The 19820-nt window shown below is 41.2% G+C and overlaps 2 protein-coding genes across 3 annotated transcripts in view; one reads left to right on the top strand and one right to left on the bottom strand.

Moving 5' to 3' along the window:
• LOC120415322 (uncharacterized) overlaps positions 1-19820 on the top strand; it is a 101423-nt gene that overhangs the window by 46320 nt on the left and 35283 nt on the right. The gene's annotated exons all lie outside the window — the stretch shown is intronic.
• LOC120415323 (phospholipase D2) overlaps positions 1-19820 on the bottom strand; it is a 39771-nt gene that overhangs the window by 12250 nt on the left and 7701 nt on the right. The window contains exon 1 of one of the 2 annotated variants that reach the window (XM_039576807.2): positions 5687-5891. The exons of the other annotated variant lie outside the window; for it this stretch is intronic. Coding sequence (XP_039432741.1) covers positions 5687-5750 — 64 coding nt within the window. The 5' untranslated portion in view covers positions 5751-5891. Of the gene's footprint in view, positions 1-5686; positions 5892-19820 lie in introns of those variants that run through there. 2 annotated transcript variants of the gene reach the window in all.

The raw sequence follows: 19820 nt of genomic DNA, 5'->3' as shown, positions 1-19820 counted from the left end.
AACAAGGGAAATGCGTAATAATACCTTTCTCTGGTATCAATACCAAATTTTGGTATTCCTGGACCCTTTAAAATTTGTCTTAAGAATTATGCAAAAGCAAAATGTGCTATCATACCAATTAAAGGTATTGTTTTGATATTGCAAAATTGCAGAATTTGTCAATGGTCGAACACCACATATTGGTATTCTTTTGGTATTACAGTGTTTTATCAAATTCCTCTGAAACTATGGGAAAATTTTGACCAATTTTGACAAAATAATTAATTTTGCGCTAAAATGATGTCTCAAAGCGAATGCTTTCATTGAAAACCGAAAATTTCAAACTTGATTTTAAACATTTTTGATATACCCCCTACAGAAATGACTTGACATTGTGGAAAAATTTCTAAGTCAGGATGCCACATTTTGGTATTATTTTGGTATTGAAAGGTTTCATCAAATTCCTCTGAAACTATGGGATTTTTTTTATAAATTTTGATGAGATAATTAATTTTGCGCTAAAATGACTTGAAACCCAAAAATGTTAAAGCTGATTTTCATTTTTTTTATATACCCACTAAGATTTTTGCCTTCCTCACCTTACTGAGGAAAGGCTATAAAATCACTCGAAAAATGAACTTCTTAATTTGACCTCGTAGACCCACCTTCACGTATACCTATCGACTCAGAATCAAATTCTGAGCAAATGTCTGTGTGTGTGTGTGTGTGTAGGGATGTGGGTCTGTGCACCAAAAAATATGCACTCGATTATCTCGGCGCTGGCTGAACCGATTTGGACCGTTTTGGTCTCATTCGATCCGTCTTGGGGTCCCATAAGTCGCTATTGAAAATTATAAAGTTTAGTTAAGTACTTCAAAAGTTATGCTAAAAAAACGATTTTGGCGTATGTCCGGAAGATTGTAAAAAGGGTGGTTTTTGTAAGAAACCCTGTCATGCTATACATTTTCAGAAAGGTATTAAAAAGACCTTTCCAATGAGCCCAAAACATTGAAGATCTGATAACCCTATCAAAAGTTATTAGCACTTAAGTGTTATTTATACACTTTTTGGAGGCCGGATCTCAGATATTTCAATGAAAATGATGTCCGGGTCCATCATGCGACCCATCGTTAGTTAGATAATCGAAAGACCTTTCAAATGAGCCTAAAACATCAAGGATCTGACAATCCTATCAAAAGTTATTGGCACTTAAGTGTTATTTATACACTTTTTAGGGGCCAGATCTCAGATATTTCAGTAAAAATGATGTCCGGGTCCATCATGCGACCCATCGTTAGTTAGATAATCGAAAGACCTTTAAAATGAGCTTAAAACATCAAGGATCTGACAATCCTATCAAAAGTTATTGGCACTTAAGTGTTATTTATACACTTTTTGGAGGCCGGATCTCAGATATTTCAGTAAAAATGATGTCCGGGTCTATCATGCGACCCATCGTTAGTTAGATAATCGAAAGACCTTTCATATGAGCCTAAAACATCAAGGATCTGACAACCCTATTAAAAGTTATTGGCACTTAAGTGTTATTTATACACCTTTTAGAGGTTTGATTTCAGATATTGTGATAAAAATATTGTCTGAATCTTCCATGCGAACTATCGTTGGATAGGTTTTTTATCAGACCTTGCCGATGAGCCAGAAATATTGATGGTCTGCGAACCATATCAAAAGAAATGAGTAATAAAGTTGATTTGTTAAACATGTTAAGGGGGAATGTTGCTATTTTTACTGAATGTATTGACTTCATGAATATGAGGAAGGCACCAACCACCTAAAGGTGGATTAAGTAACGTTTTAATATTTAAATGTCTTCTTGGTGAAAACCATGACACAAACACAATTTTACTTCGCTTATTTTACTGATAATACTTTTGGCCAAAAAAAAAACAATGTTACCCCTGGACCGAATGTCACCTTCGCTGACGGTATATATTTTTTAAAACGTTGAAATTTCTCTAAGTTGGGATAACCAATACTTTGAAAAAACGAGTTAATCGACAGATTATAGAATTTTGGTGAATTTCAATCCAGTTTCATTTTAATACCACTTATTTTTCAATCTTGTTATTTTTCAGAATCTTCACAGGCCGTTCATCAATGACAAATGCATTCGATGTGGTGAAAAATATCACTAAGAACAACATGGAATCATCAGGTGAGTAGATTTGGCTGTTGCATATGGATCATTTCCGTTTTTTCACTAACTGCAACTGTTGCACTAAAAATGGTATGAAAATACCAAATTTAGGTATTTCTTGTGCAAATACCAGCGACCAAAATGTGCTCTTGGTTGCCCAGTAATAGATGGTAAAATACCATGAAATCATACCAATATCATGTATTTGGAAGACCACAGGAATACCAAAATCTGATTTTCCAAGGGCGCGGGAATACCTAAAAATTAAACCATGGCAATACCAAGTTTTGGTATTCAAGCAATGTTCAAAAATCCAGAAGACCTCAACTTGGTATTGAAATGGTTTTATTTTGAGATATTATTTTACCCTTGGAATAACATGGTTTGGTATTGTTGTGCCCTTCCACATACTAGACTTTGGTATGATTTCATGGTATTTTACCATCTATTACTGGGCAACCAAGGGCACATTTTGGTCCCTGTTATTTGCCCAAGTAATACCAAAATTTGGTATTCCCGTGTTATTTACCCCTTCTCGGGTAATATTTTGCTTTTATGAAGTGGTTTAGATCAGATTCAGAGCAACAAAATGTGTTCATTCATTCCCAAATTTGAAGCGCGCTGTCCCTATTCAGACTTTAGTCACGATTCACCCCAGATGACGGTACTTATTCTTTAAATTTTACAAACATATTTTAGAAGTCTGAGCATTTCTGCACATTTAAATATGCGTATGTATTTTTGATTGTTAAGCTTCAGTATGACCTACTCTAAAGAGATTAAGAATTTTTAAATCCAAGATGGCGGCCAAAATGGCGCTGATGAAATATTGAAAAAATGTATTTTTCAGTTTAACATTCCAACGTCCAAGGCTCCACAAAAGTTGGAACGGTAACTTCAACTCGCTGGTTCTCGGGTATAACTCACCCAATCAAGACGATTCTTTTTTCCAGTGATTTGTTAGGATGTCTAGATGATCCTAGAACTTTACAGAACTCAATTTGTTCAAATCTGTAATTTTTGCGATCAAAAACATCGTTCTAACTGTTTTTTTGCGTGTAAAAATAATTCGCCAAAAATTCTGCGGAGCCAGTCTTTTTAAAAAAGTTGGAACGATGTTTTTGGTCGCAGAAATTACCGATTTGTTCAAATTTTAACCATTCCCGCCGAACTCAAATTTGATATTAAAAACAAGAAAATAAAAAAATACGAAAAAAATAATATTTTTTGTTCATTCGATTCGATTATGCGAAGTCCCATACAAACCTTCAGATAATCGAAACTTCGGCTTCGGATAATCGAATCTGGACTGTAGTATAGTATTCATTGAAATTATTTGAAATTCCCATTTTTCTCTAATACTATTCAAATAACAGCAGATATAAGAAGTAAAAAAAAACAAAAAAAAATATTACTAACATAACGAAAATATTTGTTTCAAAAAACCTAAGGATCCCAAAAATATGTCAAATTATTACTCATAGCACTTTTAAAAAAAGCTGCTCATGTCATAAATAATGAAAAAATCAGCAAACACGTTTATTAAAAATACATCTTTTCGCCATATTCGAATTTTTGTTCTTTTCGACCTTTTGTCTTTTGACCCTTCGAATGTCTTTCGTCCTTTGGTTTCAATTCACCGATTACAAGAGATGTCGAGTTTGTAACAGAACAAAAGTTATTCAAAACAAACAAGTGTTATTTTGAAAGAAATTAACGATGATAAAAATAACTTCCAATCTTTCACAACGTGTTTTATGAATATCCATTATAACTGTTACAAAATAAAATTGAAAAACATCACGTAACGTCTCTAGGCTAGAATCAAAATAATTACAAAAAGTCATGTTTCGAAAAAGCGAAAAGACACCGCATTTCCAATATCAAACCCGCCTCCACACCAATCTAGCAAAAAGTTCTCAAGCAGTTATTTGTTCACCTAATGCCACCATAAACAGATGATTCACCTTAGGTGTTCGAGTTTGACCAAACGCTTTTTGATTAACACCTCAATGTCCAGGCTTCGAAAAAAGTTGAAGCTTTTCATACAAGCTTAACCGGCTCGGTATGAGGAGTGTTAAATGTACTCAAATACACACTTCATTTGATGCAGCAGTCCTGTGTGCGACACTCTTGATTCTTATCACTTTGGCGATGCCAAACATCGTTTGGCCACGAAGATGTTGATTGCAGGCCCAAATTAAGAAGTTATCACGTAGACGTAAAGAAGGGTTTTTTGTTGGTTTATTGTTGTGAGTCAGAAATTGCGGTAGAAACTAGCAAGTCCGGAAAAGGTATATTCAGTACATTCATTTGGTACAGTGAAGCTCCGATGGTTTGAAGGCGAAATTTTGTCGATTGGTAAACAAACAGCTGTCAAACAACGACATATATAAATACATCACGGTGAGTTCTTACGGGGTGAGCTGTCACTTTTAAACTGCTCTCACTCACACTTTCAAACGAAAACCAAAACAAACCTCAAATTAACGTAAAAACTCGCTAGTTTGACTATTCGGTGTCAAACTGTCGGGGTTCACTGTTTTAGCGTAATTTCATGCGTTAGTACCACTTAAATGATTGTGGTATTCCACTTATGACGGTGATTTACTTTTGCGTAATCTTGGTCAAGCACTTGAGTATGACTGCAAAACACATTTTTTTCTCTTCGGGAACTTTCGTTGAGCAATTTAAACCTGGATACAATCGATCACTTTCATAGCATTCCTCATATCCAACAGCAGGAGACATATGTTCTGCGTCACATTTGCGCTTCCAGCAGCTGCTGAACCTTACATCGGCGGAAGACACCCTTTTTGGTTCATTATCACCATTGTGTGACAAAACACTAAAATCGTGTCCCCGATTAGATAATGTTATCTCCCTCTATCGACTGCAATTTGGATCGAGCGCCGCGTTAAAGGGAAAGGGTTCCTGTTTTTGGCATATTATCCTATTAAGAACAGATGAATTCATCTACAAAGCTTTCATTTTCGTCAACATATGTTTACGTTTACGCTGACAGGCACAGTGAAACTCCGTAAGTGCGGAATTAAAGTTTTGCGAAATTCCTGTATAAAGTGACAGATATTATTGTCGTTTGCATGCAGAGACATAACCTCGCTTTTCTGCACCCTCAGCAAACGTCAAACCAATAGAAACTTACTGCCGGATCTTTTATAGCAATGATTCGACAGCAAGTTGTTTGACGTTTGCTGAATGTGCCGAAAATACAATTTTGATGACACATGAGTTATATCTGTGCGTTTTGAGTGAACTTTATTATACAGCTGAGGTTTTATTGTAACCTCGCTTAATTACGCAAAACAGCTTGTGGGAAGTTCATTTAGTCATAAATGTTGGGAATTGTGTTTGATTCATGTTTCCAAACTTTCAAATAGGTCAAAAATATGATCTCTTCCTCTAAATCCCCTTCAAACACCTGTTCAGCCTTCTCCAAAGTCAGTAATCCAATTTCCGTAACACTCTCGGCTTAGTAGACCTCAAAAAAAAAGTGTCCAAACACCCAAACTTGAAGCCAGAACCCACCGATATCTTTGAGCAGCAACGATATGCTCCGGTGAACCGACTGTCGCTTGTAATTAGGATCCATTTCTTGGCCGCGCGCGCATCAAAATTTGGCGTTAATTCCAAAAGTAAACGACTAGAGACATACAATTAAATTATCACAACCGAACAGTAAATACTAAGCGCGGTGACGACGACGACACGTCCGCTTTGCGCGGTAGTCGAAATAATACTGCAAAAGACCTCCGAAAAGCACACGTTTGTGCTAGTACACGACGTGTTCTAATGGCGCTGATATCAGTGCGGTTAGTAGCTGGTGTTGGTAAGTTTGAGCTGCTTATCAGTTAAGTGGCACTGCGAAAAGTTCGAGTGTTTTGAAGTGGTTTAATCGAAGTTTGTAGTAAGTTTATAAAAATACATTTTTGACGTTTGTCAAATCACCGAAGTTTTACTGTACTTAAATGTTATAAATTACAGAGCGGATTCGTTATTTCAAACGTCCGCTAATTTGAATACTCGCTAGTTCGAACGTATTCGAATTAAAAAGCACTCAACCCTCAAAACCTGTTGTCAAACAGTTGTTGACATTTCAACCCCATTGTTTAACAATTTGCGAATTCGGATTCGAATTAGCGAATCCGCTCTGTAACAAAAAATCACTCAATTTTACTAACTGTGCATTGTTTAGTCTGAACCTGTAACGGGACAATCCTTGTTGTTGACTCATTCCTAGACGTTGCCAGTTGTCACGAGCAAAAGAAAAAACGTAAAGGTTTTTAAACTTCGTATCCACTTTCGCTGTAAAGTGACCAACACTCTGGAAGCGTGTAAGTTGTCACGTGTTTCACCCGAGAGAGTGCGCGCTCGCGCAATTCATTCAACTTTGTTTTGAAGTGCGGTGACGTTACGATAACTCGTCGGCGTTACGGCTTCTTATCAGTCGCATCGAACCCTGAGCGCGTCAAAAGTGTGGCACTGCCGAAGATTTCGTCATATGTGATAATAAAGTATGTTGTTTATAGTTTTGGGTAATACATTGAGAGGAGCTAATTATTATATCATGGAAGTCATTCACATGATTCACCCTCCGAATTAGCGGAGAGAATTTATTGAAGATCATTCACCATATTGACACTATATTTTACACTAAACACAACCTACAAAAATATCAAACTTTAAACTGGAGCGCTTGGTACGTCTGTCCACGCATTCACCCTCCCCTTTCAATTCTGTGAAATGTGATCCGTTCTCAGAATCCTCTCTGCGGTAAATACAACGCAGTAGGGCTGGCCGTTTTAATTTTTGTATTAAATTTTTTAGTGTTCTCGGATGTACCGTCAACTGGGGTGAATCGGGAACACAGTCTGAATAGGGATTTTACAATTTTTCAAATTCTTTTCAATGGAACTATTGTGAAGGCAGACAAAAATCAAAATACGAGCGCAACCTGTCAAAGCCTGTTGCGCCACAGGCTGATGAACACGCTTACGACAAACCACTCAATTTTTGTACGGCGCAACAGATTTTTCGCGCAACAGAATGATGCGCACTTCGGTTTGGTGGAGCGCAGATAATAAATTCTGTTAAAAGGGTTGTGTAGGGATATCTTAAGATGACTTAGCTGAAAAAATCTCGTTCTTCGAACAAATCCTGTCATTTTGGCCGCTGTCTAAAGTTGAGATACGCTTGGCCAAAAATGACGTTTCAAAAAATCAACTTTTTAATATTTTTGTTGGAATTGCCCGAAAAGTACCCAAACATTTGAAAATCTCTATTTCAAACATTGTAGCATGTCAATACGATTCCCTCGAATAAGAAACACTGTTGGATGACTTGTGTTTACCATATCTTTGTTTGTGAGCATCATTTTAGTTTCATTTGACCCAATGTAACTTCCTGAGAGTCCGCTTGTCTGTGAGAGGAAGAAGTTCGGTGTTCGGTCGGTCTTCGATAATTCTAACTTTTTGGCGTGTTTTCGTGGATTTAAAAATTTTCCTTGTGCTGTAACGATTCAAATTGACAAACAAAAGAGAAATCAAGTGAAATCTAGTGCAAATAGTTGTCATTTTTCAAGATTTTCATCATTTTTATGGATTTTTTTCTTCTTCATATTTTTTTTGTTATTGTGCTTTGGGTAGCTTGTCAATTTAAGATTAAACGTCAGTTTTGCTGCATGGGCACGTACAGGTTCTAACGCACATGACGCTCACCTCTCTCACTCTCTTTCGGAAATATGAGTGCTTGTTTTGGTTGTGGTACAGTAGTGCCAGAATTTTGTCAAGAGTTTTCTAGGAACAACGAAAAATTTTCCTGATTTTTTTTATGAGTTTTGTTCGTAAATTTATAATCGATAGAGTCGTTTCATGATATTCCAGATCATAATCCATCAATTGGTTCCGAAATCAACGGATCGGCTCGCGGATTTTTTTTTTCGTAAAATGTCGCGACGATTATTTCGTTTGTTTCGCGTGAATTCGCCGTCGTCGTTGTGGTATGTTGGCATATTGTGAATCTGCGTCGCGTATGGAAAACGTCGCGACTGGACCTGGCCATCATCATCATATAAGGAAAACTAGAGGCAGCTGCTTCGCGAATTTGGTGAGATCAGTTCATATTGGACATTTTGAAACCTGACATATTTTTGCTAGCGATTTACTAAATACGCGCCGATCCCTGTTTTGCCTGATTGGATTGGAAGTTTAAAGATAGATCGAGGACTCGTCTGGTTCTTGCTTTATCTTTAGGCGGGGCCAGACAATGCCCAGTGACCTCGGAATTGGACCGCAAGGAGCTCTGTCATTCTGAAATGGGTCACTGGAAGCAGCGCGAGGGCTAACACCACCTAATACCCGGGACTGAGATAAGCTGTATCAGCATAACCCATGTCTGATACAAACTATACTTTCCCATAATTTCGCTGCCGGCCAGCGGGTATTGGATTGGACCACACACACACATTTGACCCAATGTCAACTCCTTTAAGGGGTGAGATTGGATAAATTTTCAAATGATTGGCATTTAAGGTAGAGTTCAACAAATTCCACCATATTTTGAGAAAATGTTTGTGAACTATAGAGGATTTGCAGCAAAGCTAAAAGACACATTTCGCCACCTATGAACAAATAGCTTAAACCTATGATTTTTTGAAAAAATGTGTTTTTTCCTCCATAATCAACATTTTTACAAAACTTATGCCGGATTCGGATGAGAAAAATTATTTCCAACAATTTGGTGTACAACTCTCCAATATTTGTTTGATTTTTCTATGAGAAAACTGTAAATTTAGAAAAAGATAGTAATTTGGTCTATTTGGCAAGAAAGTCTGTCAAAAATCAATGAAAATTGTTGGATACACGTTACCACATCTGTTATCAACTATATAACTGTTTATTTCATTTATATATACGGGGAAACTCATTTTTTCGTGTTCCAAAACATGTTTTTAAAGAAAAAGTTCACAAATTTTTGCGCGCCCAAAAATTGATATTCATTATTTTAAAGCAAAAATTTTTTCTCGTCTTTTGCAACCAGTTTCATTAAGATTGATGCAGGGAATCATGAGAAATAAGCGATTTTGTTCTTCAATACAGCAGAAAGAAATACGATTTTTGGCAAGTAACCTCATTTTGGCGCCACCTACATTTGAAACACAGTCGCGCTGCAAAACCTCAATCTAAGAACAATTCTACGTTAAAAGATTTTCGATGTTATTTAAATTGTTTTTGTTATTAAGAATTTACGAGAGGTGTATCGTTTTTTGACCCAGAGGCACCCCCACTGACGGTACATAATTTGTTGCTCTGGATCTAGTCTAACCTAAATCACGCGAAAAATTCAAAATACAGTGGACTCTCTGGCTGTCGATCTTCTCGATACCAATATTTCTCCAGCTGTCAATAAATTTTTCAGTCCCTTCAAATAGATTGCTTTGATTTATCGTTCTATAATTTGATAACTCCCGCTCTCGACGGTCCCTTCAATATTGACAACGAGAGAGTCCACTGTACCAATAAATATCATACCCAAAACTACTGTCCCAACTAGGCCCATCTGTCCCGCTTCGCCCCAGATGTCGGTACTGCAATTACTTATATTGACAAGAAAAGTCCTTGGGCATAATTTAACCCTAAGACTTTCCAGCATGCTTTCATCGAACTGGCTGCGTCTGTGTTAAATTAGATTAGATTTAATTTTCTTCAAGTAACGATATTTCCCAACAGAGTTGCCAGATCTTCAAAGTTCCCAATTATTCAAAGTATCAAAGAGAATTTCAACTATCTCAAGCTCTTCAAACAAACTTATTACTTATAAACTTATCGAATCAAGAAAAAAAATCTTATTTTTCCATATTCTTTAGATTTGGATAATTGGATAATCGAGTCTTGACTGTACTATCTGAAAAATGTCTTCCAAATATTTACTTTGTCAAAGATTATACGTAAGACAATTCGGCAGCAATTTTCTTCATCCATTTTGCACTTGTTTGTTTTTTTTTGCACATGGGGATCCTATTAACACTTCAACTTCAACTCGCTGGTTCTCGGGCATAACTCACCCAATCAAGACGATTCTTTTTTCCAGGGAAAAATGTCTAGATGATCCTAAAATTTTGCAGAACTTGATTTGAACAAATCTGTTATTTCTGCGACTGAAAACATCGAGAACCAGCGTGTTGAAGTTACCGTTCCAACTTTTTTGGAGCCTTGGGCGTTGGAATGTTAAAGCTTATTTTTAAATAATCGACAAAGTTGTAGGGAATTGAATTTCCTACAAGAATCTCACACTTGGACAACTTTGGGCGAGAACTGCGCAATTTGATGCCAAAATCCTGAAACGATGTTTTTCCCCATACATTTTTGCAAATTTTCTCATGCAAACTTCACCGATCAATACCCCTTAAACCTTACCCGATTTGGCTTAACTTGGTACAGTTACTTATACCTGCCTAAATAATCGATCCAGGGGATATCTGTTGAGATTTTCCAAAATTTTATTTTTTTTCTTGTCACCCTAGTAGGCACCCTAACTCTAAAGTGATGAAAATGCATAAGGGACGTTTATTCGAACAGGGGCAGTACAGAATTGAAAAAAAACATCAATTTATTAAAAAGTGCTCTTCTGACAAAGTTTTTGTTCTGTAGCAACAATATATATTTTGGCCTCTAGGTGGATTAAAACGGGGTAAATTTCGAAATAAATCCTACAAAAGCGTATAATCGCTAAACTGGACAGATTTGTTCCAGTTTGTTCACCGCTCTGGCCACAAGCAACAAATCGCAAACTTTACTTATCTGTGTTAACATTTTTATTAGGGGAACGAATGCAATTTTAGCCGCATTCCTCTTTCGTGGCTAACAGATTAAAGTGGCCTAATATGAAAATATGTTTTAGGAACCCGTGGTGTAGGGGTAAGCGTGGTTGCCTCTCACCCAGTTGGCCTGGGTTTTTTTTTTTTTTTTTTTCATAAAATTATTTTTATTAGGTCCTTTTCGGTACTGGGACCTGGTTAGGACCGAGTCGGCTTTTGTAATTACATTTGGCTTAATAATTACAGAGGATCTTGTGTGTAAATGTTAGTGGGAGGGGAGCCGATTACCCGCGGCCTACTCGGGGTTAGTAGGGAAGGGATTGATGTTAAAGACAAGGCGTGGGAAGGGAAGGGGGATTGTGTAGGGGTCTTGGTTGGCTCTGCTGGCCTTTGCGTTTTGTCCTCAGCCGCAACTCGGTGTCCAGCTGCTGGGGCGTTCTTGCTTTGCTTCCGGTGCAACCAGAAACGACGGCTTTGTGTGAAGGCGAGTTATACTAACTGAAGGAAAACTAACTGAAGGAAAACTAACTGGAAGAAAAACTAAATAGATATATTGGAATCTAAGAGGAACTGATAGATTGGATAGAGAACATCAAGGTCTAGTTGAGATAACGCGTCTCGCATCGGAATTTCTGGTGGTCTTCCTCGGGCCCTGAGGGTAACTTTCAACTTAATTCTGTGAGCCTGGTGATCTGGACACGCCCATACGAGATGGTCGATGTCCTGATAACCCTGCCCACAGTCGCATAAGTTCGTATCACTCATGTTGATACGGTACAGATGAGCCTTGGACAAGTAATGGTTCGACATAAGGCGGGACATCGTTCTGATGAATCCACGCGTCAAGTCCATTCCCTTGAACCAGGCTTTTCTTTGCACCTTAGGTTGTATGGAATACATCCAACGTCCTTTGGTGTCGTCGTCCCATTGATTTTGCCAATCCAGAAGCGCACGCTGCCTCGGAAAACCGTAGCATTCTTGTAGGCTGATTGGCCTTTCAAAAATGTCTCCACTCTCAGCACCCTTCTTGGCGAGCAAGTCCGCTTTCTCATTACCCGGAATCGAGCAATGAGCGCGGACCCATACCACCGTGATGCTGAAGGACTGAGCCGCCAGGTTGTTTAAAGTCTTGCGTATTTCCGTGAGGAAAAACGCAGACTCCCTGGTCGGCTTCAGAGACCGGATAGCCTCAACAGAGCTAAAGCTATCGGTGAAGATGAAGTAGTGGTCAGGTGGCATGGTCTCGATGATTCGCAGTGCGCAGTAAACCGCGGCTAACTCTGCGACGTAAACCGAACTCGGGTCCTTCAGCTTAAAGAACAGCTGATGAGATTCATGATGAACACCGAAGCCCGTACAGCCGTCGAGCTTGGAGCCATCGGTGAAGAATCTGTTGTTTGGAGGAACATGGCTGTACTTTGATGCGAAGATCGACGGTACAACTCCCCGCAGAAGATGGTTTGGGATACCGCGAGTATCGGCTTTCATGGACGTGTCGAAGCCAATCAGGGTGCTGCTGGTTAACGGAGGCGTGCGCTGTACCGTTGTGCTCGGGCTCCATTCCCACGATGACATAAAGTCATAATATAAAAGCATGCGCCGAGACTCAACGTGAAGGTTCAGCAACGTTTCAAAATTGTCAATTACCAGTTTATTCCTGTAATCACACCGGATCAGGAACCGGTAAGACAGTTCGTAGTAACGAGTTCGCAGAGGCAACACTCCCGCCAAGACCTCGAGGGTCATGTTGTGAGTTGAGTGCATGCATCCCAAGACAATGCGAAGACTTCGGTACTGTATCCGCTGGAGAACCAACAAGCGTGATTTCGCAGCTGTTTGGAAGCAGAAACTGCCATATTCCAGCACCGAGAGTATCGTTGTCTTGTACAGTCGAAGCAGGTCAGAAGGATGAGCACCCCACCGGTTGCCAGAGACGCTGCGCAGAAAATTAGTTCTTTGCAGGCACTTTTGCTTCAGGTAGTTAATGTGCTTCCCCCATGTTCCCTTCTGATCAAAGATGGTACCCATGTACATGAAGTGGTCCGACTGCTCGATAGTCTTTCCCGAGAGAGAAAGATTGAGCTGCGGCGGTTCATGCTTCCCCGTAAAAACGACCAGCTCCGTCTTCTCCGGAGAGAATTCAATACCCTTTCCAACTGCCCAATGGGCCAAGTTGTTCAGGGTATCTTGCAAGGGTTCTAGCAGATCGACTTCCTTCTTGGCAGCGATTGAAACCACTGCGTCATCTGCGTACTGTATAAGGGTGCAGTCTCCGGTCAAGCAATCATCGATGTCGCTGACGTAGAAGTTATACATGGATGGACTAAGGCGTGAGCCTTGTGCCAAACCCATGTAACTTATCCGGGTGATTGCCAGATCACCTTGCACAAAGTGCATGTGTTTTTCTGACAACAGGTTGATGAGGAAGTTGCACATCGTCGGATTGAGACCGCTCCGCCGCAGCTTTACTCCCAACACCTCGATGGAGACTGAATCGAATGCACCCTTGATGTCTAAGAAGACAGAAGCCATTTGCTGTTTCTTACCACGGGCTATGTCGATCCCTGTGGCCAGCAAGGCTAGACAGTCGCTTGTTCCCTTGCCTCTCCGGAAGCCATACTGCGTGTCAGACAGCAAGTGCTCTCGTTCCATCCATGGTTCGAGGCGGTCGAGGATCATCTTCTCCAGCAACTTGCGTAGACACGACAGCAAGCTGATTGGACGATACGAGTTGTGGTCGGACGCCGGCTTACCGGGCTTTTGAATGGCAACCACCCGGACCTGTCGCCATTCGTGTGGAATTACGTTCTGCTCCACCAACGTGTTGAACAGTTTCAACAGACGCTGCTTGGCGACGTCCGGAAGATTCTTCAGCAAGCTGAACTTGATCTTATCCGGACCAGGAGCAGTATTGTTGCCCGTCAATAGTGCTATGGAGAGCTCTACCATCGAGAAGGGAGGATTAGCATCGCTCCCATCAACAACGTCGAATGATGGTTGTGTCGGCACCGAGTCCGGGCACACCTTCTTGGCGAAATCCAATATCCACTTGTCCGATTTTTCCACACTCTCGTTCGGAACGGAACCTCTACGCATGGCCCTCGCAACGCGCCACAGAGTGCTCATGGACGTATCTGCTGGTAGTCCTTCAACGAACTCCCGCCAGTACATTCGCTTCTTCCGCTTCAGAGTATTACTGTACCTGCGATCAAGAGCTCTATACTTTTGGAAGTTCGCTCGGATTCCACACTTGCAGAAGTCCACATAAGCTTCAGACCTGGCCGCCGAGAGATCCGTACACTCCTTGTCCCACCAGGGAAGTGGAGGGCGCGTTCGTATGTACGGTCCCGGGACGGGTTTTGTCTGAGCTTGTAACGCACTGTCATAGATCAAATTAGCCAGATACGCATATTCTTCAAGCGGTGCCAACCCATCTCGCAACTCAACTCCAATGGATACTGCCTCCGCGTACTGTTTCCAGTCGATATTTCGCGTCAGATCGTAAGGCATCTCCACCGTTGTCGATTGCTGTGGGCCATGGCTAACCAGAATAGCGATCGGCAAATGATCACTGCCACGAGGATCTTGAAGCACGTTCCAGTCACAAAGAACTGCCAGACTGTTAGAACAGAGCGACAAGTCGATGGCACTCGCCTTCGTACCGGACGTGGTTGGCGTTGGTGGAGTTGCAATCCGCGTAACTTGCTTGTCCCTGTTTAGGAGGGTCATCTGGAAGTCGTCGCACAGTTCATGAATCAGATATGCTTGAGGGTCTGTCTTGTGACTTCCCCACTCGGTGCTGTGAAGATTAAAGTCACCCAGAACCAGTCGCGGTGCCTGCAACAGCTCAAGCATACCCCACAACTTTTGTCGAGTTAACGACACCTGTGGGGGAACGTAGACGGACACAATGCAAATGTCCAGTCCTCTGATCCTGGCCTGTACTGCGACTGCTTCGATTCCTCCTAGCTTCGGGAGCGTGACCTTTCTAAAAGTGTGGCATTTCCTGACCCCAATCAGTACGCCTCCACCTCTATTTGGTCCTGCCCTGCTCTCTGTGATGATGTTGTACCCCCGGAAAGCTGGCGTCTCATCTCCGATAAGAAACGTTTCGCTCAACGCAAACACATCACAGTCCCGTTCGAATGCGAATTGTTGAAAATCGTTTAACTTGGGGGTTAAACTTCTACAATTCCATTGTAGAAAGGAGATGCCGTTTTTCGTTTTTGGTGTATTACCCATCAAAGGAAATGAACGACAAGAGGGGCGTCGTGCTAGCAAGCTGTTTCCCGATGTGTCTAGCGAGAGGCTCAAACCGCTTTATGATTAAACGCGTCGGTTCACTCACAAAAGAGCACAGCCATTCCACGATTGTGGAAAAAGGAAGGACTCCTTTGAAGGCATCGGTGATCGGATTCGGTTGAGGAACCGTTTTTAGGGGGATCTTTGGCAGCTTGGGAACGGGCTTCAGCGGCTTGAGAGGAATCGGTGCCGGCTTCGGTGTCGGCTTCGGTGCCGGCTTCGGAGCGGGCTTACCCGACGGACCGAAAGGAAAATCCTCCTCGAAGTTCAACGAGTCACTTTCCTTACCCTTGCCGCCAGCGGCTTTCCTGGACTTGGAAGCCTTGTTGCGCTTCGGGTTTGGTCCGGAAGAGTCACTTTCCTCGTCTCTCTGGAAGAGGACCTCCACATCGGAATCTTCGTCCCCCGAATCTTCGTCCGCCAAAGGAGCGAAGCGATTGGGGTGGGTCACCTGACTAAGGATTTCCGCGAAGGACTTCTTGGAGCGTTCCCTCAAGGATCGCTTCATCTTGTCCTCGCGCTCCTTGTACTTTGGGCACTGTCGAGTTTTGTGCGGTTCCCCGCCACAAAGCAGGCATTTTTCAGCCTGCTTTTGGCATTCCACGTCCTTGTGGGGGCCGGCGCACTTTGAGCACTTGCTCTTGTTGCTGCAGTAGGTCTTGGTGTGTCCCAACTGCTGGCAGTTTTCGCAGCTCATCACTCGCGGAACGTACAATCGAACTGGAAGCCGAAGCTTGTACAACTCAATGTAGTCCGGAAGAGCTGACCCGGCAAAAGTCACCCGGAACGAGGCAGAAGGAATGAACTTCTTCTGGCCACCCTCGGTGGTGACGTTGCCCAGTTGCCGGCACTCGAGTACCTCCACAGCTGGAAGTTTAGGGTTCTTGAAGCGTCCCACCGCCCTTGAGAGGTCGACAAGCGACAGACTGTCATCGGTCACCACGCCGTCGATTTCGACTTTGTGGGCCGGAATCCAAACACGGTACTCAATGCAGAACCGCAGATCAGTTACGATCTGATTAGCTTGCACCGCGGAGTTCACGATCACGCGGAGCTTGCTCTTGTTCAGCTTGGTACATTCGACCACCCCAGGATAGTGCTTCTGCAAATCCTTGGTGATCTGTACAAAGTTTAGCGGCTTCTGTTTGGGCCGGAAGAAGACCACCCATTCCGTTTGCGATCCCTCTTGATACTGACGAGGACGAGGAATCGGTTTGTGAGAATGAGGATTCAGGGGCGGGGGGGGATTTGGATCCGGATTCGGCACCGGTGTTTTTGGAGGAACTGGATCTGGATTGGGAGGAATCGGTTCTGGAGTCAAGGGAGGAATCGGGTCTGGAGTCAAGGGAGGAATCGGGTCTGGAGTCAAGGGAGGAATTGGTGGTTGAGGGGGAACCGGATTCGGATCTGATTTAGGACGCTTTCGCTTCTTCGTCTTAGACCCGTCCGAGGATCCCCCTTTACCGCCAGCATCCTTATCCTTCAGGAAGAGGTCCCTGTTGGTAGTGTTTGAAGGAACTCCCGAAACAGAGTCCTCCATTACCACGTCCTCGTCACCCTCAAGGGTTGAATCGGAGTCGAATTCCTCATGGTCCGACTCGGTCGGATCCATGTTTGCGAAGAAACGCGATAAACTAAACGAAAATGAAAATTATGAAACTAATCGCAAAAGTAAAGGAGAAAAGAAAAAAAAAACTAACCAAAAAAAAAAAACTATGAGAAAAAAAAAAAAAACTAAATGCAAACAAAAAACTCGCCTTTCGCACTCACCGCCGAACTGGCCGCACTGGCTGCCGCCCGCAGCGGGATGCGCTGGAAGCTCGTTTGCGCGCGCTTGTTGTTGTTGTTGTGCTGCCTGCTGCCAGCCACGTAAACAACGGGGTTGTCTCCGACCTGGCCTGGCCGAAAACTGGTCCGCCGACCGCAGTCGACTCTCCGGGGCCGATTCCACCGACCAACGATCGTCTCTCGCCTCAGCTGCCTCCGCGGCCGCTGCTGCTCACTCCTCCTGCTGCTGCTGCTCGGATGCAGGAACTCGTTCCTCTTCCGCTGCTGCACCGCCGCCGTGTCCACGACGACCAGATTGTGGCCTCTCTGACCACCGGAACGGGCTTGTCCGCTCGCACACGCCTCGGAATCGCCGTGAAAAACGCGCCAAACACACCGCGAAAAAACACGACCACCCGCTGAGACTTCTGCCGAAGCAATGTTGGCCTGGGTTCCGGTGGCATTTTTCGAGACGAGATTTGTCTGATCACGCCTTCCGTCGGACGGGAAGTAAATGTTGGCCCCGGACTAACCTAAACAGGTTAGGTCGTTAGCTCAGTCCAGGTGTAGGAGTCGTCTCCCTGGGTCCTGTCTCGGTGGAGTCGCTGGTAGGCAGTTGGACTCACAATCCAAAGGCCGTCAGTTCGAATCCCGGGGTGGACGGAAGCTAAGGTGTAAAAAGAGGTTTGCAATTGCCTCAACAATCAAGCCTTCGGACACCTAGTTTCGAGTAGGAATCTCGCAATCGAGAACGGCAAAGCAATGCTGTAGAGCGAATAATTTGATTTGATTTGATTTGTTTTAGAATAAACAAGCCTAACCCGACAAACTTCGTTCTGTCATCGTTTGTTGACGTTTTCAGCTTCAGCCTCCTGTGATCAAAATTTGATTTTACGTAACTTTTTCCATGCAATTTGCCGATGCTCCGGAAACAGTTCCAGAGTGGCCAAAGTGTCAATTAGTTAGCGTATAAACAGAGCCGTACCTTGGGTCCACGGCGCCCTTGGCGAAGCATCAATTTGGCGCCCCTCCCAAATTTTTGATAAATTGATATCAATTTTCAATGATTGCATTCATTTGAGTTTTGATTTTATAATTGCAATTGGAGACCTTAATATGGTCAAATTCATAAACACAGTTATTTTATTTTTTATTTTTCAGATAATATGAGATAGGTTGAATAGGGTTTTTCGTTTCGAGATAGGTTGAATTGAAATTTTATTATAGGAGTTAAGTTGGCAGAATATTTTCTCTGATTTCATAAAATCGATAATGATAGCAGGTTTTTGTTTTTTTTTATTTATTTTTTCAGATAAATGCACAGAATTAAATGCTCAATAATGATAAATTTTGCTATAACTTATTAGCTAATTTTATATTTCTAAGCCTGCATAATTTGATCTAATCTGGTATTTGATTGTATAAGCAAAGAACTTTCCCGGATTCGTTAAATAATTAGCTGATTTAGCTATGGATTTTATTTTGTTAATTACATCGAAAAATAAAAAAAAAACCTTATTCAAAATTGAATAAAATAAATAACTCGATGCCCGTGTGCTATCTTTGTTCTATCTAGATAGGAATCCCAGCAAGCTTAGTTCATCGAATCAATTTAGGCCTTTGCAAATATTTTTTGAAGTTTATGTCCCTCGACTCTGACCAAAAAAATAAAAAAGGTAGAAAAATGAAATTACAGGCCACGGTTCCAACACTTGAATTAAAAAAAAGTGAATTTTGCAATTCCGTCGTGAAACTACTTACTTTTCCTGTCATTCTTGAACGACGAAATAGCCTACTTTTCTGTACCAAAAATAACAGAATCGAATAGCAACACTTTTCAAAATAAATGCTGAAAAGTTCTACTTTTCTACACTTGTTTCGAAAAGTAACACATTTCAACATTTTTTTTTATTTAAACGATTTATTGACAAAATACGTGAAAATTCGACTTAAAATTTCACTCAATGGGTGTTTTTCGAAATTGCAAAAAATGTTATGAAATTGCAAAAAATGTTATGGAACTCGTTGCAAAACTTGATTTTTTCAGCACTCGTCGTATTTATCCAACTCGGTGAACCTCGTTGGATAAATGTACGACTCGTGCTGAAAAAATCCTCTTTTTGCAACTTGTTGCATAAACTACTATTAAAATGCATTATAAACCTGTCCAGTTGTTTTGCAATCATAAGTTTCCAAAATTTCTAAGGATTGACGAGTAATTTGCCCGTATTTCATAATTTTATTTTTTTTAAATTATGTTTTGCATTGATTTTTATTTTCATCAGTATTAATTGATTAATTTTTAATTCGAAAAATCAATTTTATGTTCCAGAAAAATATTTTTTGCGCAAAACTATACAAATGTTTTTAAACCTTGATAAAATATTATTTTTTTGTTTTTACATTTGCCGTGGTTAAAGCGCCACAACTCGTTCTGAACAAATAATGTTGGTTTTATCGGTGAAAATTTACAGCAGTTTTCCACATTCAAAACTCTAGCATTTTGAAAAAGAGTATGTAAATTTCTATGCACGAAGTTGATTAAAAAAGGGGAAATCGAGCTGAAAATATTTCAAAGGCCTTTTTTTTTACTTGAGAACGTAAAAATTTCAAGCGAAAGGTATATATTTTAATGTTAAAATAATTCCTATTTTTAAAGAAGCTCAAAACATGACCATATTTTTTCACAATTTGGCTGATTGTGATTCACAGCCAAATTAACGTGAAAATAACGTATAGTAGGGCATTTTTTTTTGTCTGGAAGGTATGACTTAACTT

Source organism: Culex pipiens, chromosome 2 (genome assembly GCF_016801865.2).
Source record: "Culex pipiens pallens isolate TS chromosome 2, TS_CPP_V2, whole genome shotgun sequence".
Lineage (NCBI taxonomy): Eukaryota > Metazoa > Arthropoda > Insecta > Diptera > Culicidae > Culex > Culex pipiens.
The sequence above is the reverse complement of the archived record's forward strand: the minus strand, read 5'-3'. Positions and strand labels throughout refer to the sequence as shown.